Below are 21183 nucleotides of genomic sequence, written 5' to 3'. Positions count from 1 at the left end.
AACTTTCTATTTGTCGTGTATGTAGATGATGCACATTATGTAGATGAAGTAAAACCATACAATGACTTACTAGAAACTGCAATTTATAAAAATACTCATAGTTCCCTGTCTTTTTGTTGTCCTTTAGTCAGTGTCTTGACATCAAACATAACATGACCTTGACCTTTTTGAATACTCCATTAGTTTGTTACCAATATTCAACCACTGGTACTTTATCATAACAGGAAAGAGTTAACTATGTCAAGAGCCTCTACATATACATGTATATCAATCCCATTACTTGATGATTCTGCAAGTGGGTCGATCAACATGAACACTTCTCTAGCTATATTTCTCCTCTTCAAGTGGTATTGCCACATCAGGAACTGTTAAACTTACAAGTTCTGGTCCATTTGTTGGAGTTGGGCCTTCCCAATCAACACCATAGTATTCCAAATCCTGTCAAATGAAATTTGAAAATGAGATAATGGAAACCTGACTTTGCCAATCTAACTGTTGCAAAGAATTTGGTCTGAATAGAAGACAATTAAGTTAATAACTTCAATACAACCCTGCTGATAGGTGTTGTTTTTCTGTCCATATGTATATATGACAGTATTGTATATGAATGTCAATACTACATACTTATCAAAAATAATAAAACAATTATAGTAAAACAACTCACTAGATACATGACATGGAAATGTTGCACATCATGAAGTATTGAGGCAAAACAATTGAATTCCATCACACATACAATCTATATTTTAACACTTAATTGGCAAACTGAGACTGTGACAGAAAATTAGGTGTGAGTATCTAGGAACATTTTGAAGGAATAATATGTGAGATTGAAACACATGCAGGATTAAATTTTATGCCAACTAACATATATGCAAGATTAAATAGGAACATTGTATATCATGTCCATGTTGCAGGGTATGTTTTGCTACTGCTCTTCCACATGGTTGTCAGAAGTATACCTGATATGCATTTCATCTCTATGCATAGACTGTAATGCACATCTCGGAACCATGCGTGTATGTATCATGATTCATATGGCTGCAGGAAATACTCTTACCCATAATACAGTATTGCTCACACTGCCAGTACATGGCTGTCAGGAAAAAGTTCGTGATGCTCAAACTGCCACTTTCCACATCCATGCTAAGATATACATAATAGTGGGAATACAAGTTGCTAAACAGGTTGAATTAAAGTATGTGTCAGTCTTGTGCACATCAAAGCTGTTATTGGGCTATGTTATCCAAAGCTGCTACAACAGCTATGGGCTAATACAGTTATGTCTACAACCCTGTACTAGATATGTGTGTGGCTATACCACCACAGGGCTAATACAGTTATGTCTACAACCCTGTATTAGGTATGTTTTGTCAGTTTCCCTAAGTAGTCTTATTAACACACTAACAGGTTTGTATAGATATAATTATACTTACTTGTTCTGTGGATTGGAAGACCCCCCTTTCAACTGTACCACTGGAATTTGCAATGGCTAAAAGACCACTGACCCATAGCTGGTTTGGAGGTTGGTTTCCAGCTGTTCTGATATAATGGACATTCCACCCTCCAGTGAACATCTCCATGACTCTATTATTCTGGGCAGGAAGACATGGTGCAGGCAAAAAAATGTGCACCTCGTTGACAGGATCAAGTATCCTCAAGTCTTCCATATAATAGAATAAGTCATAAAAACATAAATACTCCCACAGTATACATCTTGCCATAGTCGTTCGATTCTTTGGTTGTGTACGCTTCTCCCAGCAATGTGGCTCCCTCTCCCACAACCTCTGTTAGGATGCGCCAACATATACTTGTCCACATCTGTATTCTCCATCCCCTTGTCTGAACGCACGTTTACAATGTCTGCACGCTACGATGGTGTGCATTTGTGAACGATTTTGACACTACGCCTGTATGTGTCCTTGGTAACAAAATGTGTGTATTGTTTACACATCAATTCTAGGCAACAATAATTACTGCCGGTAACCAAGACTATATGATGTTTTGAAAACCTACGTAACAATGTGTTACGAGTTTCATGCGCGTATGTTGAAATCACGATGCCATGTGTAACTGTGCAAGAAAGCTGGTTTTAGTGGGGGGGGGGGGTACTTGAAATATTTGGAGATGAAGTTTAAAAAAAAGCGGTGATAAACAGGGGGCACTTGAAAATATATCGAATTCACGGCAGACAATGTAGTGGCATTGATCTATCAAAGCATATTAATTCGGGCAATGAATGGAAGGAGTATTATGGAGCCCTCATCGAGAGCAACCCTCAAAATGGTGACTGACAACAATACGTATATATATACGTATGCATCAAAAATGCTTTTATGCAGCACAGAACATATATATAGTTGGTTCTAAAAGCAGAAACAGTTTCCAGTCTAATCAGAGGCTAGTCTTACGTAGAGCCTCTGATTCAGCCTCAAATTGGAAAATCACGACAGCCAAATTAAATAGTCAAACAAGCTATAGTACTATTGAGACTGGGGTAATGGTCTCACGTCACACCCAACATAAAATGCAATTTCTACAGACTGTTAAAAGGGTCTAAAATCTTTCTCCAAGTCACATTTTCATCATTTGACCTACTCTGACATACATAAGTATGAGTAACAAGTTTTTAAATCTATTTCAGGTTATCTTTTTCGCCAAAGAAAATAAAGGGTGAGACATTCCTTCTCTCCACAAGAAGTTGTGAAATAGAGCCATTTCCTGTAATCTAATGTAGACATTATTTATTGAGTACTTTCATATATGACGCTGAATCAGAGACTCTATATGAGAATATTCTCACACTGGCTAAAACTGATTTTGACTGTGAGGCTAATTTATACTCATCAGCACATGAAGAGTGTGCTATAGAACTTACATGTAAAGACGCCTTTGAAAAGAGCACACCAGCAAAGTAGGTGTAATTAAAGGAGCAAAGTTTCATACATAACTGTTGATATTTTTGTGGTGATAACCTAAGCAGTCTGTAATTGATTGTTTTATTACACTAATTCTAGTATGGTATATCAGGGTTGATCAAATGTCATATTTGGTGATAAGAAACATCATTTGCCAGTTTACTTCATTCTCGAAATCTGGGTATCCCCGCCCTCATCCACATGATGATTTATAGTTGATGATAAAAATTGTATTTTCAGTTGAGATTTGTCTTTTCCCATCAAAACCATCAACACAGTTACAATAATTGTAACACAAAATTAACACCCATGTAATGGATGCCAGTGACACGTACACATACACATGTTGATTGCTAGCAACGTAACCAACATCACTTTTTTCTGAATGCATCTTTTTTTTTCTTTCGGTTTCACCAGTATTCAAAATTCAATCTCACATGTATAGTAATTTTTAGTATTCAAATGCAATCTTATTTTTGTCATAAATACTTAGCATCTTGGTGATTGAGATTCACACAATTCCATTGCTAAGTTGTCTGATTATCGCACGATGCATGAAACTCCGAGTTACAACCAAGAAAGAGTTCCAGTACTACTACTACTAAACTATTGCGCTCTGCCACTGCGGTATAGAGCACTGTCTTAGCAGATTGATACTCACCAACATACATACATACATACATACATACATACATACATACATACATACATACATACATGCATGCATGCATGCATGCATGCATGCATACACACACAACATATGTATGTATATATATATTATATCATTTATAATATATATATATATATATATATATATATATATATATATATATATATATATATATATATATATATATATATATATATATATATATATATATATATATATAATATGTGTGGGTGTGGGTGTGGAAACAAAAACTTCAAAAATGAAGAAGAGCTTGTTTTGGAAATAATAAAAATAATTTGAGTGCTGTATGAAAATGATGTTTGTGTGAATGTGTCCCTCTCGTTTAGAGGTTATCTGTTGTTATCTATTGAATTCATAGATCACAGTTTGGCATAAACTAGCTCAATGGATATAATAACGGTAGTTGGAACTCATGCTTTGATACAACTGAACAGTCTATGTCAGTAATAATATATGGTACATTCACATATTGTGTTTGTAATATGGTGCTTTGTTCACACAGTTGATTATGGTCAGTCGGATACAGCTGTTGCCGTTAATGTCAAATTTGGAGCCGTACCAATGCGAGATACACGTACTGAAATGAATAGCCTCAAGACTAGTGTCCCACAAACTTGTAACGCTGTATGTTGCTTGATGTCTACACACGGTGAAAGTAATTCTGTAATCCAAGAGTCCTTTCCAAAATCAACGTAAAAAAACCTGATTTATGGTATAAAACCAGAGAATTTTTGTTTGGAAAATCAACTGCAACTACTTTATAAGATCCTGCGATAGCACTTTCATAATTATAATTATTGACTTCACAGGGTAAATATATTCCAAAGGAGTTCAATAGCATCTTGGCAGTGAAAGGAAGGGAAAAGCTTGAGAAGGAAATATGTACATCTCTTATGGGGTAGGGGTCCTATGGGGTCTCCCGTAGAAGCCCTGGGGTTTTTTTACTCTGAAAAGTCAATTTTGAGACTATTCAGACCCTAGCTTCAGACAATAATTTCCAAGCTTTACAAGACAGCGCCAACATGTAAAAAGCAACTACATAGGGTTGAAATACTTTTGAAATGTACTTTGATAGCATCTTGACATTACGAGGTAGGGGGTAGACTGGGATATGTCCACCTCATGTGGGGGGGGGGTCCAAGGGGTCTCCCTTTAGAAGCCCTGGAGGATTGTTACTCTTAAAGCCAATATTTAGGCTCTTCAGACGCTTTCAAGCAATAACTTAATCCTTGCTTTACAAGACAGCACCATCAAGTATCAGAAACTATAAGTAATTCTTTATAACTTACATAGGGTTGAAATATGTTCTTAAAAAGGTTGTTGGTGCATCCGATTGTTGGTTGAATGCATGGGTGACCTCTGGGGGGTGAGGGAGTTCTTGGGGTTATCCCCCTGTCAGATCTTGAGTTTTTTGGCTTCTATTAAGGCAATTTTTAGGTTATTCATAGCCTTTGAGGTAATATTTCTAAGCTTCGAAAAGCTAACATAAATGTAAGATTTAAATGAGTTTCCCATGTCACGTAAAAATGGGCCCGTAACATTGGTAATGGGGCATTAATATTAAACGTATAGCAAAGTCACTGGTATGTTCCAGAACTTTAGGTGGTCATACCTAGTGTATAGTAGAAACTGGAATCTGATGAGATGTGGTGATCTGTGGTGTCAATAACATGTAGTGTCCAAAGTAGAAAGTGTATTAATCCCTTCTGACAAGTTCATACTGACGAGTAGAACAATTTAGATTAATTTCTTTTATAAACTATCTATGAAGATTACCATTACGAAACCTTCAAGTTCACTTTTGCCCCAAAAGTGCAATATAAGTGAATCATTGATTGTGAAACAGCCAAGCATTTATATGACATGTTCTGTAACTAGTGTGGTAGCTTGGTAATACATGTATTTGTATATGTATTGTAATGTTTGGACTTATAAGCAATATTAAAGAATTCATGTAAGAAACAGGGACAAGAACAAATATTTAGATGACCACATTTCAGACAAGGCTATGTGCCATTGTAGAAAAGGATTGTTATCTTCCATCACAATCCAAAACATAATGACCCCCCATTCACAATTTTCAAAACAGCATGATCCCCCCCCCTACTGCCAATTCAAAAAACTGGGTGAAATCCCACCAATGCACGCCCCCCCCCCCCCAGGCCAAAGGAACTGGCCGGTCCCTTACTTACGAAAAACGAGCATGTGTAACTGCCACACTTGAGCAATGGAATAGATTACCATATGAAATCAAACAATGAAGAACAGTAACCTTACTTCCTTTTTAACGAAGTGTCAAGACTTATCTTTTTAAGGAAGCATACTTTTAATTGTATATCAGTTTTAGTTTGAACCTTTAATGAGAAATTTTCAGGTTGAGTTCTTCAACAATATCTAACAATTCCATCTATATTTCTTTTACACCTGATAGTCTTTTAAATATTTTTTTTTTTTGTTTCATCTTTTCATAATCAATTTAGTGTGTTTATAGTAGAATAATCCGGTTTACAATATTGTTTTTTGTGTATTTTAATAGACAGGCTTTATTTCATTTTTATGATTTGCGAAGTGCCTCTGAAAAATAATTTCTTTGATTTTCAGTGGCACGATATACATTTTTTTTACTTATCAACTTATCTCACCTCATCACATCTCATCTCATCTTATGTACACGGTTGAATGTTGTGTTATTTCCTCCTTTTATACATCGTTGACTTGAAACGATCATACATATCGAATGTAACAAGAAATCTCTCTATTTCAACAAACTCTTTCGTTTGGACTATTTTCCATATTTTGACCACATACATTTTGGTATAAATGGTAGATTATTACACTTGATAAATATGTGAGACCGCATTTATTTCCTGAGATACTGTTCTAGATAAACGATTACATGCCTTGCACCAAACAGCGGTAGTTTGTCATCGGGAGAAATCGGAAAAGAACACAGGTAAAAAGGAGATGGTTCGAGGTCAAAATAATACTTCCTAAACTTCTAATCGAAAATCTAAACAGTTCCGATTTCTCTTTATTCATCTGCGCATTAGTGTGTGAAATGTGGAAAATGATATTTGATGTCCATATTTGACAAAGTGAAATAAATATTTCACCTGTTTAAGTTTGTGAACTCCGCACCCATTGTAAACCTATAGAAAAATGCTATTTTGTTATGTAGGAGTTTGTAAGACCAAGAAAAAAAAAGTTTTCTGGTCAGTTTGCATCACTTGAATACCTAGTTTCGATCTTTTTTCTCTCCTGTTTGTCCAGCCAATGCAGACTGCAGATCCAAGGGAAAACACAAAATAACTTTCCCTACATTAAATGCTACTTTAGGGAATTTACTTAGGTAACATTTTCTGACCAGAAACAACGGATTTCTTTTGTGTGGCCTCCACGTCTTATTACCAAAAATATGCTAATAACTTATCAAACTACAAGCTAAATCTATAATATTTTCAGGACAGGTGCGCTTCATGTATGTACCAAGTTACAATGAATTTAAAGTGTGCATTCTTGACGTATAGCCTAATTACCGAAAACCATTAATTACGTAAATTGCTCATTAATATTCATGAGATGTTGACGAAAACTTAATCAGTTCTTGCCATTACCCTACGAAACACATTTACAAACTGTCGTTTGAATTGAGCCAGTCGTTTTGGAGAAAACGATGATACAGACAGACAGACAGACTTTTCCACCCCTAATGTATAACCTTCCTTACGGAAGGTAAAAATGCTCGAAGTAAATCACATTTTTTCTGTATATATGTTCTAACTAAGTATTATCTCAAATTCGTTTTACAGTTGTTGGCCAAGAACCCGATCCATGTGCCAATTATGTTGATATCGACGACGAAATCCGCAGTACCGCTTTTGAAACCGACCAAACATTGGCACCTGAGTATATGTTATGCGATGATAACCTACCATTCCAGTGGTATCGATTTATAAGCGGCGCTGGTGGGCAATTAGCTACTGATGAAGCTGTTCCTCGGGCATACACCTGTGGTACACATATACCAATATATATGATGGGTAGTCACCCAGATACAGATACACCTGAAGAACGGACAGTCTGTGGAGACGCCCTCGGTTTTAGCTGTCTTGACACTTGGAAAATTGAAGTGAAGAAATGTACTGGATACTACGTCTATAAATTAAGAAGTGTCAACGGTTGTACGAAGGCTTATTGTGCAGGTATCTAAAGATATATGAGTATTTTTATCTCAAACTTATAGTATCGGATTATCTAAAATATGTACTCAATTTCCTAGCAAACGTTAAACGACCATATGCCAAGGAAGGTTGCAAAAGATTGCTAACGATGCCTGCAGACGTCAAACTTCTCATGTGCCTAATCTAATTATTATTATTAGACAAATTGACGTTTATTGCAATTAGCTGGAGAAACAAATAAACAATAAATTCAAGAGGCAATCAGATTTTTTACCCCTTCTCAAAAAATATCATATCCCACCTTCCTGAAATGAACCCAAGAATTTTGGTAGGCCCTTCCCTCTGGCTTCACATATTTTAATATGTGTAATTATATAGAACTTCCACTCCCTGCATACTAGATATGTACAATTGTGTGGTACTCTACATTAAAGTAAAAGTGACAATCAACTTTACTATCCATATATAACGTAACAATGAGAGATTTCTTTACAAATAGATGTGGAATTTGCAGACTAATGTATCACATTGGGCTGTAACCTATATTTGGAAATACTTGCCCAGGGTTTTCTCTTTCAATCTTAATTTTGGCCAGAAACAGCATCCCAATGATTGCTAGTGGGGCTGGTATGAGAGGGCGCACCCCCTCCCACGCTGATCACTTATTTATTTTAAATAAGGACATGTAGGAGAGAATTTAGTGACATACAATTTCAAACCATGCACATTATCGAAAGCCACAAAGAACTTGAAAATTGTCATCGATACCCCAATTGTACTCTCAATGAATTATTTATACAACTATATGGGTTTATCGTCTACGTATATACACTAAATAACTTATAAATATATATTTTGGTAGACACACATTCGCTTGGTTATTGACTGCCTCATGATAAAATGTACTGTAGGTAAATGTAGTGAACAAATTTGCAAACTTACGAGAGAGAGAGAGAGAGAGAGAGAGAGAGAGAGACAGACAGACAGACAGACAGACAGACAGACAGACAGACAGACAGACAGACAGATTAAAACATATATAAACATAATCTAGTCAGTCACCCACCCTATCACTGAATATAGGCATCAGAAAGTTTTACAAATGCATTCGGTAAACAACCGCTCCGGTCAAATCATGGGATAAATTATTCGTGGCCCCCTTAAGAACATCAGAATGTTCATTGCCCCCCCCCCCCCCCCGCCATTCTTTCCATAAATTCCAACCACAGCCTGTCAGAGTTGTTGTGTTTTTCGAAGAGCCAACTACAGACATATATCTAAGCCTGAACAATTGACTAACCAGGTGGATGGATATGTCTTATGCGTCGAGGTTTTAACCATTTGGGCGTATCCCCAGAGTTAATGGATCAAAAATTTGATATAGATTTCCCCAAGTTTTGGATAGGTCATAGCTATTATATTGTTCGGTATATCGGAATTTGCCAAGAAATGTGGTAATATCAGGGAAACATTTTTTTTGTTTGGATTATAAATAAATTGAAAGGATAGATTAACACCGGAATATGAATATCTTTTGAGTATATTCTTGTTTTTTCGTGAAGTCGACGCAATTTTCAGTTGAAATAAAAATACAATATCAGTTATTGTGAGATATCATTATTGTCGTGTCTCCATTCCGTTGACAACAAAAACAATACATGTACTGTACTGACAACTTTAATTTATATGTACATACTTAATTCTGCATTTAATTTGTGAGAGTCTAAAATATAACAAAAGTAATTTCAAAATTGCATGTCAGGAAAATAAAACAGGGAAGGGGTTTAATATCATATAATAATGACAATAAAAAATATTAGGATGAAGTTTATACATCCCTGGTCGAACCTTGTAGCATATGAATTCAGAGCCATATTTACATTTAAACACACCCTGTCTCGTGTTGTCGACCTACAGCACACTACTTTCTATATATAAAATGTCACTAATTCCTAATTATTGAATTCTAATAGAAAATGATCTGATATTTTCATACTCGCGAATTTACAGAGATCGGATGAGAAAGGGCTTCACGATACGACAACACATGAGGCAATGAAATAGCATGTGGGTGAGTCCACTGATCATAAGGATGAGCTAGAATAAGTCTCGGGTCCGGAAATGTCCGTTTTTATGTGTACATGTATGTAATCCAAAATCCATGGTTCAAATTGCTACATCTCTTTGATTTGCTTCTTTTAAGAAAAATACGGCAGTCTGGTTTTCAATGGCCACGTCAGTATCGAACGAACGCTAGCCCCCTCCCCCCCCCCTTTGATCTAGACGTATCATGTGTCGTCGCAGTACAGTCTATGATTACTCACAGTGTTATAGCGAAGTGGCTAGCCAGCCTCACAAATAGCAAGGACGTCGGAAAAATTTTGTTGGATTACTATCTCTGTTGAAAACTATGCACTCGCTTTTTTTAGCTATGACTAAGTCTCGGAAATATCCATTTTTATGTGTACATGGGTATTTACTCAAAAATCTATGGTTGTCAAAGTCTGATTTGCTTCTTTTAAGACGAATACGACAGTCTAGTTTATGAATTTGGTAAGCGAGTCATATTGCTTTAAAGGCTGGGTTACCCATGACAAGTAAGACGCAACCTGGTTGGCTGTGTGTCTCACTGAGCAGAAATTTGTTTGCATGTGCGCCAGTTCAGATGTAGAGGAGGCGATCAGGCTAAAAAATGTAAACATGTACCAAGAAGGTCAATTCAAGCAAAATAACGAAGGTGAAATAGCAATGAATGATTAGCCGACATCTACATCGGATTTTAATCAGATTGGGTTACGGCATTTTTCCCTTGCTTGTCCGTCACTTTTGAGATGAAGTACCTGTCCACTTCTGCCCGTCACTAGTAGAAAAAATAGTACAGTTTACGACACTTTCCGTACTATAGTTCAGATTGAGTTCAATTCTGTACTTTTATGCTGATGAGGTGGACGTTTCTGTACTTTCCCATTAGCGCCTGTCTAATCGGATTATACTCGATCTGAAAAATAGTTCAGATTGCGAGTCGGAAGTGATTTGAATACATTTGCATTTAGTTCAGAATATATTCATGAGTTCACCCCCATAACCGGGCAGTAAACAAATGAATATTCAAATCTACCGTGCTTGCAATCAATACGTACATAAACGCTATACGTGTAGCTAGTGTATTCGATACATATGTATGTATATAAGCAGGCTTATGATATGAACTACATGGTTAGGACGTACGTAGATTGTAATATCACAGGGCTCATTTTGAAATAAATGTTCGTAGTACGCCTTTTCATTATGCACTACATACCGCCACCACTAAACGTGTTTCACATTTCTACGCGTTTGATGCATAGTAATACAGATTTAGATGACATGACAATCGTTTCCAATAATAGTTTAAAATTGGGCCACAAATATTGCTAGTGTATGGAGCTTCTTAACAAACCTGACCGGCCAATAGCGTCAACAAACTCACAGTAGAGACGTGCTGACAGATTTGAGTCTGTGGACATTATTTCTAGCTAAGTAAAATTGAGTGACTATTGGGAATATTATATGGCATCCATGTCGTCCATGTCGTCTATAGTTTCTGACTGACCGTGTTATGTACAACGTAACGCTGAACGAAATACGGTCCATCAGGAATTAACTAGACTAACCTCTATGGGAATAGTATTCTTGTCCATGTGTCGTTTATAGAACAATTAAGTGTTAGGGTGTGATCTTCACAGTAATAAACAAGCCTTTAGAAGAACAACAGGTATTCACGCCTCAAATATCTTGGGCATCATCCAAATTACGATCATGAGCACCAAAGTAAAGGAAATACTTAATGACGTTCGGCATGCAGAACCCCCCCCCCCCCGGGCCCGTACCTATGGGTACATGCCCGGCATCCATGTAACTGTTATATCACTCTACGTGACGATTCTGAGGGCCCTCATCTCTTATTCTCTTGTTTTATTTCAATTATACTCATAACTCCTGTTTTTATAGTATAACTGTACAATTGGCTTCGATCAGTGCATTCCAGATTTTCATGAGTCATGAGTGCACATTGCACAGATATCTGCAGAATACTTAAAAGGATTATGGGTAATGTATGCATATGCGGGAAAAACAAACTGCTGTAAGGAGCATAGTCTCGCTGCCAGACTCGAGACTATCGTCCCTAATCTGTTTACCGAGCGGCGCAGCCGCGAGAAGAGCGGGACCAGTCCCCCTCTATTCTCGCGGCTGCGCCGCTCGGTAAACAGATTAGGGACGATAGTCTCGAGTCTGGCAGCGAGACTATAAGGAGCACTGACTTTGCCCTCATATCTTCATCCCATTTTGCACTGAAGAAGTTTCACATGGCTCTCATATTTCATATATACTCTTTCTAAATATATGGTGATGCAACATGAGTAAAAATAACTGGGGTTAACTAAGTTTGGTAGTCAATATAGCAGGTTTACCATCAAACTGACGCAAAATTTGTTTCAAATTTGTCTAGTAAAAACCGTTGGCCCAGTTGTCGATTAGGCTTACAAGTTACACAAAGCATGATAAGACACTGTGAATGGTGCAAATAAACAACGTGCGAAATGCCAAATACCAAATGCAAACAATACAAGCGAACAAAAGGGCCTGTATGCACTCTAATAGCCCGATATTTTGCCTAAAATCAGGCTCACATGTGCGAACGGTGTGTTTTTGACGTACCTAGTAGGCAGTGATGTAGATAATAGCCGGTTACCGGTCACAACGCCCAGCTATAACTTATAAGTATAACAGTTGTGGGACCGGCTTAGGAAAGTACTCAAACCTGACGATCATTGAACAAATTCTAAGGTTGGAAAATTAAATATGAGTTGCCCGGGAGTTCTAATAGCAAGTAAAATACCCAAAGTGTAAACAAAAAGATAAATTAATTCATAATTATTTGGAAAACATTAGACGATTACGCAGTAAAACAAGACTGGCCACGCTATCGCTAGCGAAAGCCTTCGAACTAGTTTCATAACGACCGGACGTTGAAGGAAGCGCGAAGCGAAGTGTGAGGTCAATGTGACGTCTCATGATGATGTATGATGCATCAACATGACGTTTACGTAGAGTTGCACTAAATGTTTTCTAAACTTCAGTGGAAAGAATTTTTGTCGATCAGACACTGACTATGTTTAAATTCTTAAAACATCTGAGAAAACTGAAGAGGGGAAGCAAAATGTGACACTGACAGACAAGCCAGACGTTCGGCACATGTACAGAAGGCGAGGCACACCCTCTGATGCAAACTGGACAATTATCGTGCGTGTCACGTATAAGGCATCAGATGTAATACATGTAGCTAACCAAATATTCTTGTACTGCAGTCTTTCTTGTAACAGGTATTGGAAATTGTCAGAAACCTGATGATTTTATGACTGAATAAGTTTCGATACGGAGACGAGAGAGAGAGAGAGAGAGAGAGAGAGAGAGAGAGAGAGAGAGAGAGAGAGAGAGAGAGAGAGAGAGAGAGAGAGAGAGAGAGAGAGAGAGAGAGAGAGAGAGAGAGAGAGAGCGGAGACCAAACTAGAGTCGGTACTCACCCCACCACGACATATGCATTTTTGTGATTTTGAAACGATAAAGAATGTTAATATGGATATTGGGACGATTGGAAAGCGGACGATGTGAATCGTAATCGAATATCTCAGACCATCCACAATATATGTCGTGTTGACTTAGGCGATCCCTGAAACCATTCTTAGTTTACCCCTTTCACATATATTATCAACCATGCTAATGTTTTGAAACAAATCTCGATTAACAGGTAATTTAGCGCTTGAAAGATGGCGACGTCCATACCCCCCCCCCCCGGCTGCACATATTTTAATATGCAATTATACATTACCCCCTCCCCATACACGTCAGAGAAGTACAGTATGGTACACTATATGACACACTGTAAGCTAACAGTGGAAATCAACTTCAGTGTCCATACATATCAGACATAGAGATTTCTTTACAAATGGATGTGGGCTCATTGGGCTGTAACCTGTACTTGGAAAAACTTAACCAGCAGAGTTTTCTTTTTGAATCCTATGTCTTGACAGAAACGGCACCCCCTTCGATAACTAGTGGGGAGGGTGTGTCCCCCTCCCACAGTAGGCAATTGTTTGAAAAATAAGGACATGTAGGAGGCCATTTAGCGGCATAATATTTCAAACCATACACATTATTGGAAGCCATAAAGTACTTGAAAATTGTCTTCAATACCCAAATTGTACTCTCATTAAATTATTTTACAACTGTATTACCTACGCTTTAACTAATACATAGATATTTTGGCAGACACACACATTCGTTTGGCCATTGGCTGCCTAATAATTAAATGTGTGGTAGGTAAATGAAGTGAACAATTTTGCAAAGTACAAGGTAAACGATTGCTCCTGTGGTTTGAATGTTCAACAAAGTCTCCACACAGAGAGATAGAGCAAGAGAGAAGGAGACATACGGCGACGAGAGAGAGAGAGAGAGAGAGAGAGAGAGAGAGAGAGAGAGAGAGAGAGAGAGAGAGAGAGAGAGAGAGAGAGAGAGAGAGAGAGAGAGAGAGAGAGAGAGAGAGAGAGAGAGAGAGAGGCATACACTTATACAAATGTAAATTTACTTGGTAAACAACTGCTCCTGAGGTTTAATTTTGGTTCAGATCATGAGCAGAATATTCGGGGGCCCTTTCAGACCATCACAATTGTCATGCCCCCCTCCCTTTGAACCTCAATTTTGTTCATGCCCCCCCCCCCCTCCGTAAATTCTGACTCCAGCATAATTTCAAATTTATTCCGAGCTCGGTATTACAGGCATTCGACTAGAGTCTTTATACCTCAAAGATATACAACAGTCCATTTCTGTACAAGGCATATCAGAAACCAAACATTTGCAGTGTGGAGTGTCACAAAACCCTGTGCTTGGTCCACTCTTACACGCGTATGCTGTCTATACACATCACCACTTGGAAAGCTAATCCGACATCAAAATCTCAATATGCAACAACATGCAGACGACAACCAGATTTACCAATATATTTCCCCAATCACATACGTCAACTACAGTAACTAAGATGGAAACTGTTGCACATGATATTAAACGACCCAAAATAAGCTAGTTTAATGATGGCAAAACCGAGGTCCTCCTTATCACGTCTCAGTTCAACAGGCTTCCTCGTCTCATGAACCACATCAACATGGGATCGTCTTCTGTGCAGTTAGTGGATTCAGCATGTACCATTTGTGTAACAATTGATGACCGTTATAACCTCAAGAAGCACATCTCGTTGACATCACTAGTAGAAAAAATAGTACAGTTTACGACACTTTCCGTACTATAGTTCAGATTGAGTTCAATTCTGTACTTTTATGCTGATGAGGTGGACGTTTCTGTACTTTCCCATTAGCGCCTGTCTAATCGGATTATACTCGATCTGAAAAATAGTTCAGATTGCGAGTCGGAAGTGATTTGAATACATTTGCATTTAGTTCAGAATATATTCATGAGTTCACCCCCATAACCGGGCAGTAAACAAATGAATATTCAAATCTACCGTGCTTGCAATCAATACGTACATAAACGCTATACGTGTAGCTAGTGTATTCGATACATATGTATGTATATAAGCAGGCTTATGATATGAACTACATGGTTAGGACGTACGTAGATTGTAATATCACAGGGCTCATTTTGAAATAAATGTTCGTAGTACGCCTTTTCATTATGCACTACATACCGCCACCACTAAACGTGTTTCACATTTCTACGCGTTTGATGCATAGTAATACAGATTTAGATGACATGACAATCGTTTCCAATAATAGTTTAAAATTGGGCCACAAATATTGCTAGTGTATGGAGCTTCTTAACAAACCTGACCGGCCAATAGCGTCAACAAACTCACAGTAGAGACGTGCTGACAGATTTGAGTCTGTGGACATTATTTCTAGCTAAGTAAAATTGAGTGACTATTGGGAATATTATATGGCATCCATGTCGTCCATGTCGTCTATAGTTTCTGACTGACCGTGTTATGTACAACGTAACGCTGAACGAAATACGGTCCATCAGGAATTAACTAGACTAACCTCTATGGGAATAGTATTCTTGTCCATGTGTCGTTTATAGAACAATTAAGTGTTAGGGTGTGATCTTCACAGTAATAAACAAGCCTTTAGAAGAACAACAGGTATTCACGCCTCAAATATCTTGGGCATCATCCAAATTACGATCATGAGCACCAAAGTAAAGGAAATACTTAATGACGTTCGGCATGCAGAACCCCCCCCCCCCCGGGCCCGTACCTATGGGTACATGCCCGGCATCCATGTAACTGTTATATCACTCTACGTGACGATTCTGAGGGCCCTCATCTCTTATTCTCTTGTTTTATTTCAATTATACTCATAACTCCTGTTTTTATAGTATAACTGTACAATTGGCTTCGATCAGTGCATTCCAGATTTTCATGAGTCATGAGTGCACATTGCACAGATATCTGCAGAATACTTAAAAGGATTATGGGTAATGTATGCATATGCGGGAAAAACAAACTGCTGTAAGGAGCATAGTCTCGCTGCCAGACTCGAGACTATCGTCCCTAATCTGTTTACCGAGCGGCGCAGCCGCGAGAATAGAGGGGGACTGGTCCCGCTCTTCTCGCGGCTGCGCCGCTCGGTAAACAGATTAGGGACGATAGTCTCGAGTCTGGCAGCGAGACTATAAGGAGCACTGACTTTGCCCTCATATCTTCATCCCATTTTGCACTGAAGAAGTTTCACATGGCTCTCATATTTCATATATACTCTTTCTAAATATATGGTGATGCAACATGAGTAAAAATAACTGGGGTTAACTAAGTTTGGTAGTCAATATAGCAGGTTTACCATCAAACTGACGCAAAATTTGTTTCAAATTTGTCTAGTAAAAACCGTTGGCCCAGTTGTCGATTAGGCTTACAAGTTACACAAAGCATGATAAGACACTGTGAATGGTGCAAATAAACAACGTGCGAAATGCCAAATACCAAATGCAAACAATACAAGCGAACAAAAGGGCCTGTATGCACTCTAATAGCCCGATATTTTGCCTAAAATCAGGCTCACATGTGCGAACGGTGTGTTTTTGACGTACCTAGTAGGCAGTGATGTAGATAATAGCCGGTTACCGGTCACAACGCCCAGCTATAACTTATAAGTATAACAGTTGTGGGACCGGCTTAGGAAAGTACTCAAACCTGACGATCATTGAACAAATTCTAAGGTTGGAAAATTAAATATGAGTTGCCCGGGAGTTCTAATAGCAAGTAAAATACCCAAAGTGTAAACAAAAAGATAAATTAATTCATAATTATTTGGAAAACATTAGACGATTACGCAGTAAAACAAGACTGGCCACGCTATCGCTAGCGAAAGCCTTCGAACTAGTTTCATAACGACCGGACGTTGAAGGAAGCGCGAAGCGAAGTGTGAGGTCAATGTGACGTCTCATGATGATGTATGATGCATCAACATGACGTTTACGTAGAGTTGCACTAAATGTTTTCTAAACTTCAGTGGAAAGAATTTTTGTCGATCAGACACTGACTATGTTTAAATTCTTAAAACATCTGAGAAAACTGAAGAGGGGAAGCAAAATGTGACACTGACAGACAAGCCAGACGTACGGCACATGTACAGAAGGCGAGGCACACCCTCTGATGCAAACTGGACAATTATCGTGCGTGTCACGTATAAGGCATCAGATGTAATACATGTAGCTAACCAAATATTCTTGTACTGCAGTCTTTCTTGTAACAGGTATTGGAAATTGTCAGAAACCTGATGATTTTATGACTGAATAAGTTTCGATACGGAGACGAGAGAGAGGGGGAGACGAGAGAGAGAGAGAGAGAGAGAGAGAGAGAGAGAGAGAGAGAGAGAGAGAGAGAGAGAGAGAGAGAGAGAGAGAGAGAGAGAGAGAGAGAGAGAGAGAGAGAGAGAGCGGAGACCAAACTAGAGTCGGTACTCACCCCACCACGACATATGCATTTTTGTGATTTTGAAACGATAAAGAATGTTAATATGGATATTGGGACGATTGGAAATCGGACGATGTGAATCGTAATCGAATATCTCAGACCATCCACAATATATGTCGTGTTGACTTAGGCGATCCCAGAAACCATTCTTAGTTTACCCCTTTCACATATATTATCAACCATGCTAATGTTTTGAAACAAATCTCGATTAACAGGTAATTTAGCGCTTGAAAGATGGCGACGTCCATACCCCCCCCCCCCGGCTGCACATATTTTAATATGCAATTATACATTACCCCCTCCCCATACACGTCAGAGAAGTACAGTATGGTACACTATATGACACACTGTAAGCTAACAGTGGAAATCAACTTCAGTGTCCATACATATCAGACATAGAGATTTCTTTACAAATGGATGTGGGCTCATTGGGCTGTAACCTGTACTTGGAAAAACTTAACCAGCAGAGTTTTCTTTTTGAATCCTATGTCTTGACAGAAACGGCACCCCCCTTCGATAACTAGTGGGGAGGGTGTGTCCCCCTCCCACAGTAGGCAATTGTTTGAAAAATAAGGACATGTAGGAGGCCATTTAGCGGCATAATATTTCAAACCATACACATTATTGGAAGCCATAAAGTACTTGAAAATTGTCTTCAATACCCAAATTGTACTCTCATTAAATTATTTTACAACTGTATTACCTACGCTTTAACTAATACATAGATATTTTGGCAGACACACACATTCGTTTGGCCATTGGCTGCCTAATAATTAAATGTGTGGTAGGTAAATGAAGTGAACAATTTTGCAAAGTACAAGGTAAACGATTGCTCCTGTGGTTTGAATGTTCAACAAAGTCTCCACACAGAGAGATAGAGCAAGAGAGAAGGAGACATACGGCGACGAGAGAGAGAGAGAGAGAGAGAGAGAGAGAGAGAGAGAGAGAGAGAGAGAGAGAGAGAGAGAGAGAGAGAGAGAGAGAGAGAGAGAGAGAGAGAGAGAGGCATACACTTATACAAATGTAAATTTACTTGGTAAACAACTGCTCCTGAGGTTTAATTTTGGTTCAAATCATGAGCAGAATATTCGGGGGCCCTTTCAGACCATCACAATTGTCATGCCCCCCTCCCTTTGAACCTCAATTTTGTTCATGCCCCCCCCCGTAAATTCTGACTCCAGCATAATTTCAAGTTTATTCCGAGCTCGGTATTACAGGCATTCGACTAGAGTCTTTATACCTCAAAGATATACAACAGTCCATTTCTGTACAAGGCATATCAGAAACCAAACATTTGCAGTGTGGAGTGTCACAAAACCCTGTGCTTGGTCCACTCTTACACGCGTATGCTGTCTATACACATCACCACTTGGAAAGCTAATCCGACATCAAAATCTCAATATGCAACAACATGCAGACGACAACCAGATTTACCAATATATTTCCCCAATCACATACGTCAACTACAGTAACTAAGATGGAAACTGTTGCACATGATATTAAACGACCCAAAATAAGCTAGTTTAATGATGGCAAAACCGAGGTCCTCCTTATCACGTCTCAGTTCAACAGGCTTCCTCGTCTCATGAACCACATCAACATGGGATCGTCTTCTGTGCAGTTAGTGGATTCAGCATGTACCATTTGTGTAACAATTGATGACCGTTATAACCTCAAGAAGCACATCTCGTTGACATGTAGATCAGTTCTTTTTCACCCCCGAACAATAGGTCGCATCATTGACAGTGGAGGGGGCCCCTCCACTGTCTATGGAAACTGTTGCACATGATATTAAACGACCCAAAATAAGCTAGTTTAATGATGGCAAAACCGAGGTCCTCCTTATCACGTCTCAGTTCAACAGGCTTCCTCGTCTCATGAACCACATCAACATGGGATCGTCTTCTGTGCAGTTAGTGGATTCAGCATGTACCATTTGTGTAACAATTGATGACCGTTATAACCTCAAGAAGCACATCTCGTTGACATGTAGATCAGTTCTTTTTCACCCCCGAACAATAGGTCGCATCATTGACAGTGGAGGGGGCCCCTCCACTGTCTATGGTCGCATACGCCAGTATCTTACAAACGGAGTTTGTCAGAACCTTGGTCATGCACTTATATCATCGATACCTGACTACTGAATGGCCCTTCTGTATGGGCTGCCAGCTAAAAACATTGTCCCTCTTGAACATGCCCAAAATACAGCAGCTAGGATTGTGTCAGGTACAAAGAAAACAGATGACGTCACATCGGTTCTTTCAATAACACAGTTTAGTTAGAAATCACACTGGCGTCAAGTGCAGTTACATAATATACCAGTAGGTAGGGCCGACATGTACATGTAGTCTCAGGTCACTACATTGTGGTCTGAGATGTAGTTTACACCACTATGACCTAAGAACTTGAACCAGGGCTGAGGAGAAGTGGTCTGAGGTTAAAGTTTTGCAGCTCTCGTTCAGCAATCTCAAAACATTTCAGCCTACTTCCCGTAATGAACACTTGTCAAGCATTTTTGTAGCTCCCATACTCAAAGACTACATATATGTTTATATACGACTCAAAATATAACACTGAAATTTACTTTGAACACGTTCAGTTTCAGTAGACCATGGAAGTAGAATCCATGAGTAGACCTATTAAAACCCAAAATCTCCACTGTATAATTTAATATCGGTAATAGTTTACAGTCAAAAACTTTTAAATTTAGTTTTGACTAGGAGGTCCCCAAGTTTTGCAAGTTGACTCATGACCGCAATCATTGCTTTACTCGCTTGAGCTGCAAGCGCTAAATACCATAGACCACTGCTTGACATAATCACGCCTAGATATTCATAAAAAGCGAACAACGTCGAGTTTATGACCACCAATAACCACTTTTCAATTTTCTTAAGAATTTCATCTCTTAGTAAATACAATAATTTTAGTTTTGACATACATGTAATTTACTTTCAAAAGACAATGTTAGAAACCCCTACCCCATTGATTCCTGTGGGAACATGCCTTTCGTGAAGAAAAAATGGTTACATAACATGTCTACAAGAATTGTTGGAGAATGTCTATGTAGAATGCCACACTGATCCCATATCCACACCTTGAGTTTTATTTTTATTGTTCTTCAATGATCTCCTTCAAAGTAATAGTCTGGATGCCAATATGGTTTCTAACTAAACCACGTCTAGCCAAAAGCCCCTCAAATAGCACAAAAAGTTGTTCACCCAATCAGTGAAACCTAAATGTTTTGGTGATGTAAACAGTATATAAGTAGCATCATGGGCTGACAAATATACCACATTTGAACATTACTGTCCCAATAAACACTAACTTTATGAGGGACTGTGTTATTGGTTAGAGTTTTGTGATTTATTAACA

At 38.5% G+C, this 21183-nt stretch overlaps 1 protein-coding gene across 1 annotated transcript in view; it reads left to right on the top strand.

Moving 5' to 3' along the window:
* LOC144442148 (von Willebrand factor D and EGF domain-containing protein-like) overlaps positions 1-21183 on the top strand; it is a 141267-nt gene that overhangs the window by 52761 nt on the left and 67323 nt on the right. Inside the window, exon 2 of the mRNA XM_078131415.1 lies at positions 7419-7811. Within this exon, the coding sequence (XP_077987541.1) occupies positions 7419-7811 (393 nt within the window). The remainder of the gene's footprint in view (positions 1-7418; positions 7812-21183) is intronic.

The sequence above is a fragment of the Glandiceps talaboti genome, chromosome 11, assembly GCF_964340395.1.
Source record: "Glandiceps talaboti chromosome 11, keGlaTala1.1, whole genome shotgun sequence".
NCBI lineage: Eukaryota > Metazoa > Hemichordata > Enteropneusta > Spengelidae > Glandiceps > Glandiceps talaboti.
The sequence above is the reverse complement of the archived record's forward strand: the minus strand, read 5'-3'. Positions and strand labels throughout refer to the sequence as shown.